Source organism: Mesoplodon densirostris, chromosome 15 (genome assembly GCF_025265405.1).
Source record: "Mesoplodon densirostris isolate mMesDen1 chromosome 15, mMesDen1 primary haplotype, whole genome shotgun sequence".
NCBI lineage: Eukaryota > Metazoa > Chordata > Mammalia > Artiodactyla > Ziphiidae > Mesoplodon > Mesoplodon densirostris.
Window position 1 is genome coordinate 38,778,868 of NC_082675.1, and position 19,621 is coordinate 38,798,488.

Below are 19,621 nucleotides of genomic sequence, written 5' to 3' on the forward strand. Positions count from 1 at the left end.
TGTCATAATTTTAATTGATACATACTGACTTTCAACCGTGTTCCAAGATGAAAAACTAGCTTCTAGATGTATCCAGAATCAGTTATATAAGGCCACATAAAGTAATGCTATTTTAGTTAACCAAGCCTATCAGTATAGCATTTTAAAAAACCTCAATACCAATTTAAATAGTCAAAGTCCAAGTTAATTAAAGGAACTAAATGGTCAAAACAAAACCTCTTTCCTTAAATTAGTAAAAGCTCTTTCTTAAAAAATAGAACAATCTCCATTCAATTAGACAAAACTCTTCTCTGCCCTGCAGGATCAGTTCTCTCCAGAGTTTTACTTGCAACCAATTAATTATGTTTCTCAATGTCCAACATAAATAGATATTTCTTCTTCTTAATCTAAATTTTGTACATTGAGACATCTCTTCTCTTTAACTCTTCTGGAGTCCTTAATTTTTTTTTTTTTTTTTTTTTTGCCTTCAGAAGTTTTGAAGAAGGCAGCAAGAATATTTTCACATATGCTACAGATTATAAATTGACATTTGAAAAAATAAATACAAACTTCTAAAAGGACAGGTGTAATACTTGGATGGCTCAGTTATCTGAAGGTAACAGAGAAGAAGAAAAGCAAGATTTTTCAGAAAGAACAGACCTTTCCACTACAATCACTTTTTAAAAAAAGTCTCTGTTATTTCACAACCTGAAAATCTTTTGAAGTAGATAATGAAATCAGCAAATCCAGAGATTCTTGGAGGACTCTGAGTCTGTTGGAACCTTGTCTTTTCCTATTATGATGGCTCTATCTGAAAAGCCTTCAGACCTGATGCCTGGGCTACACTGAGTTACTGGAGATAAGCATTTGAAGAAAAGAATTACTATATATTATCAAGCTTGTGAAAAGTGGAGAAAAGGCTCCTGCAATTTAGCTGTAAAGGCTAAGGATGCAGAAATGACAGGAGGTGATTGGAAGCAGGGCAATTTACTCTAAAAAGTTTCTTACCTCATTTAAACTTTGATACATTTTCCTCCATTTCTCAATTCTTAACAGTAATTCAGTCAAAACTGTAAAAGTGAGTTTTAAGGCAACCGAGAACGCTATGGACATGTTTGATATTTTATTTTCCCAGAATGCCTTTGTATCTGGAATTAATTATGCTGCCTAACAGAAAATGTTACTCCATGGCAGTTTGGAGGGGGCCTTATGGACACACCTATTAACCAGCCTCCTCAGATTGTCTATGAGAGGCAGGAGGGAACTGGAGAAGTCACAGCCACATGCTTTTGAGCTGTCATTTGTTCTGATGGAAGAAAGCTTTAAGTACATGAGCATCTTCCCTTATTCTCCATGCAGTCAGTACAGATCTTGCGCTTTGAGCTCACTGCTAAGTGTGTACTCAGTGGCCACGAACTGTGGTGCTAATTTGATAAAGTTAAATGAAGATCAGAAGCTTTGGTGGCTCCCAGGTGATAATAAGGCATCCACTAGTAAGGGATTGGGGAAGGCACGGAAACATAAACACTATGTAAGCATTGCCATTTTCTTGCCCTCTTTCCATGTATAGTAGAGAAAAATCTGTGAGGACTTCACTCTCCTGCTTCCCTCTGGCTCCAGCCAATCCTGGAAAAAACTGTTTTTTTCCAATTAAAATTGTTTACTTTTAAAATGTATATTTTATTTAATTTTCCTTATCCTATCCATTACTAAACTTGAATTTTTTTAACTTTCCCTGAGAAGATGGGCAGGGTCCAGGGAGGCCACTTAAACCCCCGTTAGAGGAAGGAAAGGTTTCTGACTCACTCAGGTGCCTCGTTCCCATACAGAAGTCCAGTCCCTCATCCCTGTATTCTTTGCAAGGGGATTTTGGCTTTGGATTCTGAAGCTATTGCTTGATCTCAGATCACAGACACGGAGGGGGTCTATATCTGTTTCAGGAGGATGAGTTTCAAATCTCAGGTCTGCACAGCAAAAGAAATGCCTTTGAGTAGCAGGAGTGAACATCGTCTAGCCGGTTTCAATTTAAACTAAGTGTAGGAATTCATTTGTGTCACTTGGATGCCAGACACTGACTTGCTTATTTTGTCTTAAAGACTGGTTGAGGGACTTCCCTGGCGGCCCAGTGAGTAAGACTCTGTGCCTCCAATGCAGGGGGCATGGATTCGATCCCTGGTAGGGAAGGTAAGATTCCACAAGCTGCGCGGCTCAGCCAAAAAACAAACAAACAAACAAAAAGACTGGTTGAGTTTCTAAAGAGAAACAAAATACCTCTAATTCCAGGGACCACAGATCACCCATGTAAGCTTAACCAGAACCTCGGCCAGGGAAGAGGGCCACATGCCATTCTTAACCCAGAACCCTGGGGAATAGCTAGGTGATGAGAGCATTCTCTATCTGGGGAAAGCATGGAACTGCCTAAATATAAATTGGGAGTGAAAAATAATTAAACTTAGTTTTCCTCGTGGACAGTATTCTCAAAATTAGGTATAGAGGCAATACATTAAAATGTTTTTTTAAGGTACCTATGAATAAAATGAGAAATGAGTGAAGGCTGAAGCTGATTATATACAAGTAGGTTAGCTTCTTGCTTCGTTAGTCATTAACTATTTCTGTAACGCCAAGTTTAATATGTCAACAAAAATACCACCTTCAGTGACCATCTCCCAAGGCATACAGTGGAATTGATACTGTCTCTGAGCACATCTTCTTTGAAAGATATCAAGAATAGAAGTCTGCATTTTAAAAAAATGTGTATCAAGGCAAACAGAAAAGAGAGAAGGTAATTTAGCAATGGAAAATGGTTAGTAGAGGCAGTATACTTGAGGCCACTACAGGAAAAAGAGCTTATTTGCCAGCTGGAATAGACTGCACTCTGATGTGTGTGTGTGTGTGTGTGTGTGTGTGTGTGTGTCTTTTCTAGCTGTGATTAAAAAAAAAAAATTCTAGCTGTAATTCTCCTCAATTTAGGTCCTGATCAGATACCTCTCAGGGAAGAATTTGAGCAAATTATGCTGAAAGCTATGCAGGAATTTACTCTGAGAGAGAGAGCCCTGCAGATGGGTGGTCAGTGCACACCTGTGTCACCAGGACAACTCCCCTGGCTGGCTAGATTAATTGCCAGCGTATCTCAAGACTTGGTTCATGTGATTGTGACCCAGAACTCCTTGGCGGAGGGCATTTCAGAGACATTGAGGACTCTCAGTGAAATGAGACACTATCAAAAACTACCAGATTATGTTGTGACAATTTGTGCATCGAAAATCAGAGGAAATGAGTTTTGTGTGGTAGTATTAGGTGAGTAACTTTTTCATTCATTCATCATCTGCCCATTTGAATAATACTAATGGGGTATTTCAGGCTTCCATGTAATTAATCTCTGGTCAAGGGCTCCAACTTGGGTTCTTCCTCCTAATTTTAACTTTTCCTTTGCTCCTCAGATCAGATTTTTGTAGCCCTTAGTTTGGCTGTTGTCCCTGTCAGCTGGTTGTGGGAGCATTATTTCAAAGCACACCCTAGTAACAGATACCCTTGTCTCATGTAACTTCTGTCCTTAAGATGTTTTGGAAATGTTACCACTCTAGCATGTGATAAAGCCATTGCCACAGGTGGTTTAAGCCAGTTAATCATATTTGCCAGGAACTTAGCTCATATATTCACCTCTTCACTAAGAGGATATTTAATGTTATAACATTGACCCTAAAGAAAACGTTCAGAAAGTTGGTATGTTACAAAATGGATTTTTGTTTCTGGTGCTGATTTTCTATCAGGCACCGTCCTGAGTTGCCATTTGGACCAAATTTTGCTTTTCTCCTCTCAGTGAATGGCTCTCACCTCTTCCTAGCAAAGGGGCCAAGCCCTCTTGCTTTGACCAAACCCACCTGCCCATCTCTCTGTGATACATATTTCTTTCAAAAAGCTTCATCAGAAAGTGTAACACATTCATTTTCTAATTTTCATTAGTAAAAAAACACATAAGTTTATATTTTTAAGACTGATATTCATAATAGCCATGCAGACACAATTTTTAAAAGGTTTTTCACATTCCTCCTGAGTCTTTTAAATAGATGCATGGTATGTTCTCACCATTACAAACATAAGGTATGTTATTTTATTCCCTTGATCACCTAACTTTGTATTATAAACTTTTCAAATGAAATTTTGAAACTGTCATTTCAAATGCTGTATAATTGCCCATCTTTTGATGTGCCATACTTTTCTTAGCCAAGTCCCTCTAGCTACATACTTTAGTTGTGTTTCCAGTTCTTGCTGTTCTAAATCACTTCCCGGTGAACATTTGTTCACTGGCATGTTGTCTCCCCCTCTGTTCTGCAGGTCAGCATCAGTCCAGAGCTCTGGCGGAGAGCATGCTCACCACAAGTGAGTTTTTGAAAGAAATTAGTTATGAGCTCATCACAGGAAAGGTCAGTTTCCTGGCATCGCATTTCAAAACCACATCATTAGGTGAGTGGCAGTCAGATTCAGCAACACCGCCGGCCCCTGGCTGCGTGATTTTCTGAATTTAAATCTTAGTGTGAGCTGAGTGTGGAGCTTAAGCTTGCCCGCTGATCTTCCCTCATTTGGAATGGTTTCTCCCAAGCATTTTGTTACTGACACAGCAAAGGGGTCCAGGCACAAGGATGTGAGGCCTCAGCTCAGCCCCTGCTTTGTTGTGTGACCTTGGGCAACGCTCTGCCTCCCCAGATCTCAGTTTTCTAATACGTCAAATGGAGATATAATGATCCCTTCCTGCCTGCTCTGAGTACTATAGGGGCTGAGAGAGATTTAGTATGTGGGAGCATGGAACCTGTAAGCACGATACAAATGAGGGCAGCTCTGGCTACCGAGATCCTGCTACAGGGGTGGCTGAGTGTAAATTCCGACGTGAAAAGTGGGATGACCAACAGATCTCGACGGGAGCCCAGCGTTAACTGCCCAACTTGGAGACATACAAACATGTCATTCCTTGTGACGTTCTTATCTCCACTTTATTTTGTAATAGGTGATGACCTAGACAAGCTGCTAGAAAAAATGCAACAGAGAAGAGGAGATAGTGTGGTGACCCCTTTCAATGGAGACCTTAATGAATGTGTGTCACCTCAGGAGGCTGCTGCTATGATCCCCACGCAGAACCTGGGTAATGTCACCACAGGCCAAAAGGAGGAAACTAATCCTCAGGACAGACATAGAAGCTAAGTCGTTCTGAGGGTTTTGAGGTCTTGTCTTCAAGTCACAGACTATGACAGGCCTTTCCTCATTATCTACATGATAAATCTGGCTCAAGTTAAAAATGCCTTACCCTGTGGCCTGGGCCCAATGCCTTTGTTCTTAGTAAATGTCTCCTAGAATTAAAATCAAAGCCGAAGACTTTATTTTAAGCAGTGCCTCTCTTTGTTTTTGTTTTTTGGGGGGGAGCGGGGATCCTTGGTGTACTCTCCTTAACTCCACCAGCTGTGCTCACCACTGTGGGTGCTCATGTAGGACTTCAAAGAACTACTTGAAAGAATCTAGACTACAGTCTGGGCAGGGCTCCTGGCTCTCTGCTCCCTGCATCTACTCTCCAATGTGTAAAACACACATAATCTTAGGGTTAGCAAGGTCTTCCTGGCAGCTGGAGCAGAAACACTGACATATCATCTGACCTACAACGAGCTTGCAGAATGCCAAGGGGGACGGTGGGACCAGGGGTGAGGAGTTCAATCGCTAGATTGGATTCCTTTAGGTTCAAATCCTTCCCCAGTTCCCTGTTCAATAGGGACAATATAAGAAAGGACAGAACAGAGAACAGGAGAAGGATGGATACGAAGCAGATCCATACAAGTGGATGCTGACAGCCTTTTGGCTTCCACTTGGTGGGAATGCATCCTTTATGCATTAGGATGACAGCAAGAAAAGTAGCATGGCTTGGCATCAGCTCAGGCAAAAGTTTTTGACTTCTGGACATTGCATGACAATAAAGTGATCATCCAGATGATCTAAAATGTGTTATGTGAACAAAGTTAAAATTTTGAAGTTCTCAGATGCCCATGTACATATCCTTGATTCCCTGTTTAAGAAACATTGCTCAGGAATTCCCTGGTGCCCTGGGTTCAATCCCTGGTCAGGGAATTAAGACCTCGCAAGCTATGTGGCCAAAAAAAAAAAAAAAAAAAAAAAATTAAGCTTAAAATAATAATAAATAAGAGATCTTGGTGGTTAAAAAAAAAAGAAAAAGAAAAGAAACATTGCTTAAAGATATTTTTAGGTTTCCTCCAACTTCAAAATTTGTTAAGTTCAATTCTACAAAGCTATGCCATCCCCTGTGTTAGTCCCCATTCATCTAACCGCAAAATGAAAGAAACAACAACCTAACTATCCAAAGACAGATTTTAATTTTGATTGGTAATCTTTGTGGGTCAAAAACTATTTGGGCTATTATTAAAAGATGCAGTTTGGGGCTTTTCTAGTAGGTTCTCTCAGCCAGTAGGGAGACACCCACCTGTATAAATCTCCACTCACTGTCAGTGTTCCATGGTGGCTGGGGTCCCATGACTACCGTCTTTGCCTGGGAAGTATTGCAGCTTGATTTTAGAAAACATTCATTAGCACAGGTTAATTGGGCCCTTGTGTGTTCCAGTCAGACTTCCACATGTGTTCCTGATAAAAACCAGCCCTTTCAAGAAGCATTAAATGTTTCTGCTCAGGTGTTTAGCTGACTAAGCCTGTCTCTCATTATGTGTGTGTGTGCATGCACGCATGTGTAAGAGAGATTGATCGCTTGATTATAACTTGTAATAAAAAGCTACTGGCTTGTTTAGAGTATCTGGGCAATGTTTTTCTAATACGTCACCTACTGAGCAGCCAGCTGGCCATGTCATGGGTCAGGTCTCTTCAGATAGTACAGGCATCCACATGGGAGTTGACCACAATCACCCAGACCTGGTAGATCACAAGCACTGGCAAAGTGGAGTCAAGTGGGAAGAAAGGTGAAGTTAGTGTCATGGGGAGGAGAATTTCAAGCCATGTTACAACTGACTTGCTGGAGAGGAAATGTTTACTGCAGTGCCATCCAGAAAAGCTCAAAGGAACTCAGCATGATTATGGTTATGGCATTAGCTCTGAACTGGGTCTGGGCTCAGGCACCTGACCTGTGCTGATACTCCTAAAGAAACCAGGAAACTCTTCCCCTTTCCAGAGATGAGTCCTGGCTCCAGCTGCAAGAGTGCGGTCTGTCCCCCCATTTCTGGGCAGGGGAGGGGTGCTGAGTTCATGCCTTGTGAGACAATTTATATTAAAATAATACATTTGTAAAACTACTACATTCACTCTTGAGCACATCCTTTCAGCCAAGTTGTCAGGGAAAGTGGGCAAATCTATTAAAAGTCAATAGAGAGTGAGGATAGAAAGTGAGGATTCTTGGTGATAGAGCATCACTCTACCCTATGTGTATTATTTGTTCCTATATGGATTCATAGAGGCCATCACAGAAGTGAATTAATCCTGTTCTTATGACTTTCTTAAATTTTAGATCTAGATAATGAACCCTTCCAGATTTATCAACCGCAGCTTACAGTTGCCAGAAAACTCTTGTCCCAGGTGTGTGCTATAGCAGACAGCGGCAGCCAGAGCCTGGACCTCGGCCACTTCAGCAAAGTGGACTTCATCATCATTGTCCCAAGATCAGAGGTTCTGGTCCAGCAAACTCTTCAACGGATTCGACAATCAGGTAGGATGGAACTTTCAAAGAGGGCCCTACCTAGATCCAGCCTTAGATTCCCTCTGTCTCTTTCTTTGGCTTAATCCAAACATTTTTAGGGCACTTCCATCCTTTTTTACAGTAATAAATATCACAGGAGTACTTTAAGTATTACTTCAAATTTATCTGTGAGTATTTCCTCAAAGTACTCTGACCTTTTCCCTCCTAGGTCAAGGGTAAGTTGATGTGCATGTTTGCCTGATTCTATTAAGTCTGTGATGTCATCAGTGGATTAGAAACTGGCCACTCATTTATGAAGAGAAATTTCCTCAAGGCAAAGATAGCCCTGCCTGGGATGACGGGGTCTGTGCCACCTGAAGTCCTTCTGTGGCTCAGTGAGTCATTCTCATAGGAGAATTTTTGTACCTTTTGCACACTACCAGCAGATCTTCAGCCTAGAAACCAGGACCCCATCCCCTGTGTCAGCAATGAGAAACCTCATTAAAAAAAATTCAAAATTAGAATTTCTCCTAATTTCCTTAAGAGAATAAGTAGAGAGGAAAAACATTTTTTTCCAGAAAATGTGAAAAGGTAGGGAGCAAATATTTTAGAAGTCTGTGGTAAATAACATCCCTCTCAAACATAAAAGTTGCTTAGAATTACAAGAAGCAATAAGGAATTTAGAAAATTGAGACTGCTGAAAATGCCTGCCTTTGTAAACTAGGTTTGAAAAAGAAATTATAAATGTCAAGTTGCTTCTGAGTACTTTAGCTGGGGGAAGACACACACACACACACACACACACAGAGAGATTTTAACTGGAGGATAAATCTTTTTGCCACAGTAAAAAAAATTATTTTCAATATATTTGAAAACAGGAAGCAGAAAACTTCAGAAGAGCTTAAAATACAGTTTATATGTTCCACACCTGTCATTCAGTGCTCCTTAAACTTTAGGGTGCATGCAGATCACTGGGGATCTTGTTAAAATGCAGATTCCCCTTCAGTAGGTCTGGGTGGGCTCCAGATTCTGCATTTCCAACAAGCTCCCAGGGGCTACCTGGGCGGCTGGTCAGAGGACCACTCTTTGATTAGCATAGCTGTACAAAAAATCTTTCATTCTAAGTTCCATGGGCCAGATGAGCTGACTAACAAAAGGCTTTTCCCTCTTTAACACCTCTTAGTGGCTGTGACTGAGACATGTAAAGTCTTTCCATGCCTCCTCGAGACCCAAGCGCCTGGTTAACAGTGCAACCTGCGTTTTAGCCTCTAAAAATTTGAATGACAAGTTACAAAATGGCCTGTTAGAAATATTGACTTATAGGTGAATTAGCCAGAGACGGTCAAACGCCTTCTCTCACAGCTCTCCCAGAAACCGGGTGAGTTCTAGACATCCTCAGCTACTGGCCATTCGCCATTTTCTTTCTGCCCCCCTCCATTGAGGGAAATGGAGGGGCTTTCATCACATCAGGCATTAACCAGATTTTTGCTACTTCTTGTGGATTTTCCACTTCATTACTATGGAGGGAGCACCTTCTCTTGTAGGTTTTTTACTTGTACCAAAGGGCATTTGTGGCCTTCCTGAGTTTGTGATCTGATATCCCAGTCATACTCCAGCCAAGTCATCTTAGCACCTGTTTCAAGGGGTGAAATCATCCATGGTCAAGTGGTTATGCTCTCCCCAGAGCCTTTTCCTCAAATAACCTCTTGATGACCTGTATTTTCACCTTTCTTAATCAATGCAAGACCCTAAATAAAACCTGCATTTTTGACAGATAGAGAAACTCTATTGGTCCTTCCTTTTCCCTTCTCAACGCCCTCAGATTTTTCCAAAGTGAGTATTTTGAGATTATCATTCCTCAGAAAGGACTGGTATTTGACTAGTTACATAAGCTTAGACTCCAAGAAAATCAGTGTTACAGAGAGATTCAGAAAATTCAAGGCAAAGCATATTTTTAAAATTATTCACATCTGGCCTTGGCATACATACTGAAAATTTTTGCTGCAGAAACAATCACTTCTATATATTTTAAAATAACTGTATTCATTTTTATTATACAAAAAAGAGTCGTGGTTTTCTTTATTTTGAAAAATAAAAGAAAGTAGGAAATTTTAAACACTTATATAATCCCACCACTAAAGGATAATCACTGTTAAAATGACTTAATACCTAGTGTTCCAGGCTCTCTTCTCTGCCTATGTCTGATATTATAGTAGGCACATTTTTCCACATCATTAAGCTTTTGTAAGCATCATTCGTAATGAATGTATATGATATTCCATATCATAACAACACCAAAATTTATTTGCTTTTTTTATTTGAATACCTTTGTATTTTTGGAACACATCACAGTTGATAGAACCCGAAGGACCAAAAGCATTTTAAGGTGTAAAGAGATTGTCCAGAGCAGAGATTCTCCACTAAAACAACTCTTAAAAGTCATTGCTATGAAAACACAGAGGATTCTCAAGAAGTCATCTGACTCAGTTTCCTCATATTTTGCCATGTGAATCAAGGAGAGCTACATTTCCCTAAGGTCCAGAGGGCAGTGCTTTGGGGACAAGGACTGTTTTCTCATCTCTGTGTGCCTGGTGCCTAATTTCTGCCTCTCCTGGGCCTGGCACCAGTAGGGGCTCAACTACGGGTTCAGGTTGGAAGGGAGAGCTGGGGCTGGAGGGAGGAAGGGGAGGGATGGGCAGAGGGAACACCAGTGTCCAAGTGCTTTGCTCTCTGGTTCCATTTGCCTTTCCCTAAAGGAAGCATTTCAGCAGCCAGCCTGCCAGGAAAAGCACCAGGCAGGGAAAAGCAGCCAGGACATGCAGAAAGGCCACATCCTTGGCAGCCCTTGTGTGGCTGAAAGAAAAAGGTGAAAATAGAAACCATCACGTTGTTGCAGACTCAGCACTAAGGTGAAGCATTTGGTACCTTAACTTACTTTCTAACTAAGAAAGGGAGGCAGGGAGGAAAAGAAGACAAAAGAAAACATTACAGAAAGAATTGGAAGGTAAAAAAAAAAGGAAATGAAATGGGTTAAACATCTTTAAGTTTGCCCCAGATGGACTTGTAAATGCTGCAGTGATCAGTGGAGAAGCAACATAAGGAATTTTTAGACCATAGGAAATTCTTTTGTTTTAGTGTCATTTTTTTTGCAGACTGATGTTGTAGCATAGTTCTTCTAATTCAAGAAGCTCCAAATTCTATAAATTAGAATACTAGGTTATCAAAATGCGATCAAAATGCAAGCCACTTTCAACTCAACATGAGTAGGGTGAAAACAGGAAGGATTAGTGACTCCATATTTTCCTCCTCCCTGCTTTTAAAATGGTATCCGTGGGAGCCCCCAGCAAATGGGAGCAGATCTGCGAGTATCCAGTCAAGGAAGTTTTATCATGCATGTTCAGGGGAATGACATAAATTTGACACCTCAATACATGCCTGATCATAAAAGAACCAGAGAGACAGTTTCGTCTGCTGATATGTAGATAGGTTTTAAGGCAGTGGTAGAGATGAAGAGAGGAGGAGAAGAGATAAAGGAAAGCAATTTCACTTTCTAAAATGTATTTTCTTGGTCTCATCAACCTTATATCTCCTTGTTAGTCAGCAGAAAATGTAAGCAGAAAAAAGGAAGTGAGAAAGGCAGCAGGGAATGGGATCCCAGGGAAGAAAGTACTAGGAAAGCACTCTGCCCTGACGTGGAGTAAGGAAACACCAGAGATTCCTCTATACAAATATAACTGAACAAGTACCTAAGGTTAGCATCTGTGAAGTCAGTTTCCAACCAAGTCGTAGCTGCCCATTGCCCGCCCCTAGTTTATAGACAGCGTTGGCACCTGCCTCACAGCCATCACCTCCCCTCCAAGTGGACGACCCCACCAAATCCTAGCTTCTCTGCATTAAGCTTTCATCCGCAAACACATTTACCTCTACTGCTCATCAGGCGCCTGCCCCCTAGTCATATCCCAGATGCTCCTGGATCCTGGAATCATAAATTCTAACAACCCCAACACCAGACCACAGACTTCTTTGCAACATACACTGTGTGGGGAAAAGAAATCAACCTTTCCGACTGATGCCTCATAAATTCTTTCTGGTTCTTTAGTTGGCTCTCTCTCCCGCTCTCCACAGTGACTGGCTCTTGCAGACTCCGTTTCACTCACAGTTCTGACCTCATCCTTCTCTTAGCAAAGGACCATGCCGCTTGTTTCTCCCCTCCCCCACCCCCAGAGGAAGAAAACTTCAGATAAAAACTTCCTTCCAATTCTGGAAACCTACCTGCATGTACACCCGTCATTCCCCCTTCCTCCCTGATCAGTGAAGAGCTGCCCTCCTCTGTGTAAGCCTGCTTCTCCCACCTTGCTCTGGAGGCCATGCCCTCCTCCTTCTCATGGACCTCACACTCTGATGATCTCTTCTCTCATTGTCACTTTCCATTTCCTTCCCTCCTGGAGCTCATTCCATCAGTTTTAACCTGCCCCACTCTCTCAGAGACAAAACGAGCCTCTGTTAATCCTACCTAACCCTCCAGTTCATCCTCCTCGACTTAAGTGACAAACTTACCGAGAGAGTTGTCTGTTGTCATCTTCATTTCCTCATCTCCCAGTCACTCAACACCCTGCAAACTGGCCTCCACTCCCCACTGCCACGCTTCTAGGATTCTCACCAATGTCACCAATGACCTTTTCTGTCCTTATCTGGACTCCTGACAGCACAGGTGCCCTCCATTCCTTCCTTTAAGCACTGCAGTGCTTTTGGCTTCCAAGACACATCCTTTCCCAGCCTTCCTACTACAGGTCATGCTCCAGTGCTACTCTGTACCCTGTGGTGCTCCAGCCTGAGACTCAAGACTGCATAGTGGCTGTGTGTTTATTGATGATCTTTCTCTTCAGCTAGAAAGCAAATATTCAGGGTATAGGTCTGTCTTGTCTATGGCACAGGAGACACTTAACAAATGTGTTGAACTGAAGTTTTGTAACATTCTGTTGAATTTTAAGTTAAAATCTATTATAAGACGAAGACATAGGGAATTCCCTGGAGGTCCAGTGGTTAGGACTTGGTGCCTTCACTGCCGTGGCCTGGGTTCAATCCCTGTTTGGGGAACTAAGATCCCACAAGCCATGTGGCACAGCTGAAAGAAAGAAAGAAAGAAAGAGAGGGAGGGAGGAAGGAAGGAAGGAAGGAAGGAAGAAAGAAAGAAAGATAGAAAGAAATAAGAGGAAGACATAGAAGTAATTAATATTTAAGATGTGGCAGTCCTGTGGCAAAAACAAATTCAGCCATTAAAACCATGTTTCGCAAACCTACTTTGGCCAAGAGTAAAGCCCTTAAGATGGGTATGTATCAGGTGTATCTGTCAGTCACATAGGGCTCTGAAGTTATATCTATGTGTTCAGAATGCTCTTCTTTTGCAGATCTAGTGCTGCTTCCCTCCTTGACCCAAACAAACAGCATAGTCATATACACCCACACAGAGAAGTCTCACCAAACCCAAATTAGAGAATTCTCTCCCACTGGGAGGACAGAAGGGAGCCAGCCAGGCCACCAGAAAACAGTGGGATCACCAGTGCAATTGGCACCGAAAGCAATTACCTGGAATTTTAACCAGCCGTTTCAATTCCCAGGTTATATATTTATTTTTCTTTTACTGATATACAGAATTTATTAAGCTTTTCACATGTAATAGAGCATAGTGTCAGTTGCATCTGAAGTGCTAACAAAAGCTCCAGCAATCAAGGATGGCAGCATGTTATCAATATTTTATAACAATCAACACTTGTAGCTTTTCAGATTTGGATAAAATCATTTATCCCAAAGTAAATCTAGTCATGCTTTTAAAAAATGCTTTAGGTCACTCCACGCTTGACAGTTAACATTTGGCTTAAACAGTAATAAAACAGTCACAACTTGATAAATAACAAATACTGTAGGCCATAACCATACACAGCATAAGTAAAAGATAGTGGTGACGAGTAAGTAGCCATTAGCATTAATAGAGTACCTTGGCCTCCATGCAGATACTTCCAGAGGCTTTTGTTCATTCAGGCCTGACATTCAGTTTTCAAAGCAGGGGACAATATCTACAGTATCATTTTGTAATTTCTAACACACTGAAAACAAGTAAGTAGAAAATGATGAGTTGATTTTTCTTAATGCATTAAATCCTCAGGAGTTATCACCAACCCCTTAGTATAAAATTTTTTCAAGTTATATTATAACTTGGTGTACTACTTACTGTAAATGCTGCTAAATGAATTAAATGAAGACAACAGTGTTTCCCCTAATGTGATTGATTTTAGCACTTTTCAGCTACCTATATCTAAAAAACTTTCAGGCTTTTGAACTGAACATTTGAGGAGAGTGTTCATATTTCAACGTATTGATAATACAGTATGCTTGATTCAGAACGTTAACTTACAATTTACTCCAAAACTAAAATTTTAATCTGGTGAAAAATAAGTAGCTATAAGTGGCATAATAACCATGATGCATAATAACCATGACACTAAAATGGTTACTGTCACAGATGGTGATAAACAAGGATGTGAGGGCTCCATTCTCAAGTCGCCTAGGATTTTGAATTACTTGTACACATTGTCACTTACAAAACTATAACCAATGGAATATTTAGTCTGGTGTCTTCAAACACCCAAGATATAAGATAACTTATACCAAAACAATATCTATTTGAAATATTTTTGGTAGCTGGTAGTTCTTCCCTTGGAGGTAAAGAACATTTTGCCAAAACTTTTAATAACCAGGATACAGAAAATTTTAAAGAGCAATCTTATATAGGAATCAAATATACAGAGATTCAAAGAGGAAAAAAGAAAATTGTATAGAAGACAAAAATCAAACTGGTATCCCAGATCCAGAGCAATTTTGTAAATTAGGAAAGCAATTATGATAACCCACCGCTTCTTAGGTCATTCTAGTGAGGATCTCCAGGTACTATATGTGTTTTTATAACGATATTTCCTAAATAAAGGGCCTTAAATGCACATGAAAGGGTGTCTCCCAGGAATAGAGGTTAAGATATTTTTATGTTGTTCAACCCACAAACTATTTGGTCAAAGGAATATGTAAAGTTCAACAAAAGCACATCTGGTGGAAATTCATGGCAATGAATGTTGACAAGATAGGCTTGGATCTAGCTTGCAGCATCTGGCAGCGAGTAGCAGAACAAAGGTGGAATCTCACAGGCTCTCCTGTGTCTCTTCTGGAAGAGGCTCTGTGGTGGGGGAACTAGCGTTTGCAGTCGAATTCAAGAATTCTCCAAAATCACCACCAGCAGGCTTGGTTCCCCCTACTTTAGACTTTAAGTTTTCAACCCTTTCGTCAAATTATTTGAAAGTTGGGGAGTTTTTTACATTTTCCAGCTTTTTGGTGATGACTGATCCAACAGATGAAAAAGCAGCTGAAGCCTTCTGTCCAGCCTGAGATAAGGTTTCAGAGGTCTTCTTGAACGCAGACGTGGCTGTCACATCTTGCCACCCTTTGGCAATGTTCTGTTTTTGTTTCTGTAGTGAATTGATCCCAAGTTTCTGCTTGATCTCTGTTAGGTGCTTTTCTTTTGCTGCTAACACTTGAGACAGAGTCTGGATTTCTTCTTCTTCCTTAGCAAGTTCTCTTCTTAGCTCTTCTCGCTCCTCCTCTGATAGGGTTTCAATGGCACTGATAGTGGCAGCAACATCTTCTCCTTCCTCGGGTACTGGGTCTGTTCTCAGTAGACCTTGCTCGCTGCGATCCATGTCTCCCGCCCACTGGCAGCGAGTCCTCGCTTGGCCTACCCGCCCGCCACGCTCCTCCTGTCCTCCTCCCAGGTTATTTGCTGAAAAAAGCATTTATAACAAACCCGTAAAATCAGCCAAAAATTAAAAAATAAACATGATTTTCATTTCCTTTTAAGCATTAGAATATTTTTGCATTACAAAACTTCAGAGAAATTAATTCGATCCCAAGGGAAGATAAACAGCTAAAACTGAGAGTAGTTTTATTTTTCTTTAGGATGTCTTCTTGACAGGAAAGCAAGAAATAAAAATTAGAAATAAAAAATTTAGAAATAGGGGTTTCCCTGGTGGCGCAGTGGTTGAGAGTCCGCCTGCCGATGCAGGGGACACAGGTTCGTGCCCCGGTCCGGGAAGATCACACATGCCGTGGAGCGACTGGGCCCGTGAGCCACGGCCGCTGAGCCTGCGCGTCCGGAGCCTGTGCTCCGCAAAGGGAGAGGCCACAACAGTGAGAGGCCTGCATACCACAAAAAAAAAAAAAAAAAAAAAAATTTAGAAATAAAATTCTTTATTAAAAAACTCAAGAGATAATAACATTCAAACCAGACCACATTGTTCTCTCCAAATAAATAAGCAGTACCATGGGGCACTGAGATGAGCACTGGGTCATTTTTACTGATACCTGGACATTTTAGATTTCCCTGATTATTATCAGTTTAACCTGATACTCAGGCTGATTAGCTCCTTCTAGTGATGGGTTCTGGCCACTCATTCAGACTTTTCACCTCTATGGCTTTGACACTGGTGCTCACAAGATATTGTGGACTTGGTGCCTGTGTTCTTGGTTTTATTCCCCTTCAAGACCCTTAGATGGTTGAAAAATTGCTGTTTCCCCTTTAAAGTTTTGCGAGGAATGGCCTTGGAAGACATGATATTGTTTTTCTCTAATCCCATAAAGGGGAATTCAGGCTAATGCTTAAACACATCTGGCTCCGTAGCCTTCAGTAAAGCCAAAGTGGGGGGGGCACAAATGGCTACAGTCTAGTTGCTTGGAGTCCTTGTCCATCCAAGAAGGTTCCTCTTCTTTGGAGTTGGTTATTTCCATGGAAGATGTCCATGACTGCGGCACCACCTAAGGCAGCTCCCAACGTTCAGATCAATCACATTTAGGGAACACCAACCAATCACCAGACACTTTAGGTGATTCCCAACCACCACTGGCTCTGTTCTAGGACTCAATAAGTTGCAAAATGTCATAAAAGAAGAAGAGTTACTGATGCCTCCTAAGTTCCCATTCATGTTAAAAAGTAAGATTTATTATTCAGGTAGACATGGCCCTGAATCTCTTGCTGCTACCATCAGTATCCCAGTTGGACCCTGCTGATGTCCATTTTTTATTGTGGAGTTGGAAAAATGTGAGATTTGCTCATGATTTATTAGAACATAAACTTTTATTTAATCCTATGGAACTGATAAATAATCAAGAATATAGAAAGTGACCTTTCTCAGACCAGCCATTTCTCAGCACTTCTGACCATTTTCAGATTTCACACCTCTAAGTATATTTTTGAAAAACAAAACAAAACATGAGGGTAAAACCAGAAACTAATGAAAAAGTTATCCTATATGGGGTGGAAGAGATAGGGATGGAATGAGTGTAACTTTTAATATAGTTTTGACTTTGACCCTTATAAATGAGTTACATATTCAAAAAATTAAATTAAATTAAGATGATGGGAAAAAAACTTAATATTAAATGCAAACAGAAATAAATGAACCTAGCTGCATATCAAATTGATAACATAACCACACACCAAAAAGAATTAATTCAAGGATTGTTTTAAACACGGTTTTCTTATTGAACATTCTCAGTGTGATATATCATATCCTAAGGGCAAAAAGAATTGCAAATGAATCTTGAATTTTAACCAGTATGTGGTTGGAAGTGGTACTGATAATCTTAAGCTAGTTTGTGTATATCACAGGATAGAGAAAATGAGTAAATATTTTAATGTTGAAAACCAGTGTCCTTACATGAAAGAAAGGAGAAATATTCATTTTAGATTTAAATTGGAGATAGAAGTATAAACTTATAACTTGAAAAATACTAAATGTCTCTTAGCTCCGTCCACTGAAAAGTTTTAAAGGCAGTGATATTTTGGGACTTCCTTGGCGGTCCAGTGGTTAAGACATAGCTTTCCACTGCAGGGGGTGAGGGTTTGATCCCTGGTCGAGGAGCTAAGATCCCACATGCCTCGTGGCCGGGAAACCAAAACTTGGAATGGAAGCAGTGTTGTGGTGAATTCAAGACTTTAAAAATGGTCCACATCATAATAATCTTTAAAAATAAAATGATATTTTAGTATCAAATGTGTGTGTGCACATTTAGCATCTAGATCTTAGGTTATAAATACCATTCCCCATTGTACCAGCTCTGAGTTAGGAACAGTCTGGAATCTTGGTTTCCAGAAAGTGAGAAAGTACTCAAAGATCGATGGAGGCATGTCGAAAGGACACAGCAGCCTGCTTGAAGGAGACTTTGCTGTCCAAACTTGGTAATTTGGGGCATCTAAAGGAATGATGGCAGTGGATTGTAACCTACTGGATTCTTGTAAAGCCCACGAGTCCACAGTAATGCTAAAAAAAATAAAAGGGGCAGGAGTGAGGGGTGGGATGCAAGCTCTCCTTTATAAAAGAGTACCAGCTAATCAACATAAGAAAATAACAGAATTAAGATATCCCTGTTTTGCACTACCAATATAATTATTGATCCTGGCAAGTATCATCAGTGGGTACTGAAACCACTGGGTAAGATGTATTCAGGAACAAATATTCGCACAGTCTCAAAGTGTCATCCCACATATTAAAAATTACAAAGAGGAAAAGGCATCTTTACCGTGGAGAGACCTGGCAGTAGACAGTACCATGTCCATGCAATCAAACTTCGCCATCTCCCATTATGGGACAGATTGATATTATGAACAAGGGGAAGTACATGGTGTCACCTATGAAGTATAATTGCCAAAAATGTTTAACCTGAATCTAATCACAAGGACACTATCAGAAAAATCCAGATTGTGTGACATTCTACAAAACAACTAGCCTGCATTTTAAAAAATATCGATGAAAAGACCAAAAAAAGAAAAAAGACAGGGGAGCTGTTTTAATTATACAGAATAAAGAGACATTGCAACCAAGTACAGTGCTTAATTCTTGATTGGATCTTAGACCCAAAAATAAAAAGTAAAAAACACAGCTCTGGGATAATTCAAGAAAATCAAATCTACTACTATATGTAAAATAGGTAACTAATGACAACCTACTGTATAGCACAGGGAACACTACTCAGTACTGACCTATATGGGAATAGAATCTAATAAAGAGTGGATATATGTATATGTATAACTGATTCACTTTGCTGTACAGCAGCAACTAACACTGTAAATCAACTACACTCCAATAAAAATTAGTTAAAAGAAAACAAATGTATGCTGTGTACTAGAGAATATTATATCAATGTTAGTTCAATTCTTTGGATGTAATAATGGCATTTTAGTTATGTAGGAGAATGCCTTTGCTCTTAAGAAATACATATTGAGGTATATAAGGGTGAATATTATATATTCTAAATTATTCAGCAATAATAACAACAATGAATAAAAAGTAATAAAGAGAAAAAGCAAATGTACCAAAATATTAACAATTGGTGAAACTAATTGAAGGGTATACAGGTATTTATTGCACTAGTCTTTCAACTTTTCTATAGTATTCAAAGTAGAAAGTGACAGGAAAATAGTCACTGTACATTGATGTTATATCCATCAAATAGAATTTAGTATAGTTACTAATGTCTTTAAAAAGTTTCTTAAACATGGATATATATTTGTCTTCCCCCCTTTTAAGAAATTTTAAGTATTGAATAGATCAAATTTATAAATTTTATGAGGTATTAAAAATCACAATATAGTGAATACCCATGTACCCATCAAAATAACTTACTGAAGACTCTTGTTCCCCTCCCTGATGCTAACATTCATCTTCTTTCAAGGGTAACTATTATGCTGAATTTTGTATTTGTTATTCCCTTGTTTTATTTATAGTTTTACCATAGTGCATAACTCCTAAACAATATATTGTTTAATTTTGTATACTTTAAACCTTTTTGTAAGTGCATTTGTCTGTAATTTACTTTTTATACTCAATATTACATTCCTGTGATTAATCCTGTTGTTGTGTATAGCTG

General features: G+C 39.9%; 2 protein-coding genes across 4 annotated transcripts in view; one reads left to right on the plus strand and one right to left on the minus strand.

Moving 5' to 3' along the window:
- Positions 1–19,621, plus strand: part of GREB1L (GREB1 like retinoic acid receptor coactivator) — a 123,532-nt gene that overhangs the window by 58,401 nt on the left and 45,510 nt on the right. For 2 of the 3 annotated variants that reach the window (XM_060119001.1, XM_060119002.1), the window contains 4 exons: positions 2,950–3,276; positions 4,315–4,443; positions 4,982–5,116; positions 7,487–7,684. In XM_060119001.1, coding sequence (XP_059974984.1) covers positions 2,950–3,276; positions 4,315–4,443; positions 4,982–5,116; positions 7,487–7,684 — 789 coding nt within the window. The remainder of the gene's footprint in view (positions 1–2,949; positions 3,277–4,314; positions 4,444–4,981; positions 5,117–7,486; positions 7,685–19,621) is intronic. The other variant, XM_060119003.1, reaches the window with a different exon arrangement.
- Positions 14,992–15,399, minus strand: LOC132502820 (tumor protein D52-like). Its single transcript, XM_060119022.1, has one exon. The coding sequence runs from the start codon at positions 15,397–15,399 to the stop codon at positions 14,992–14,994; it is 408 nt and encodes a 135-aa protein (XP_059975005.1).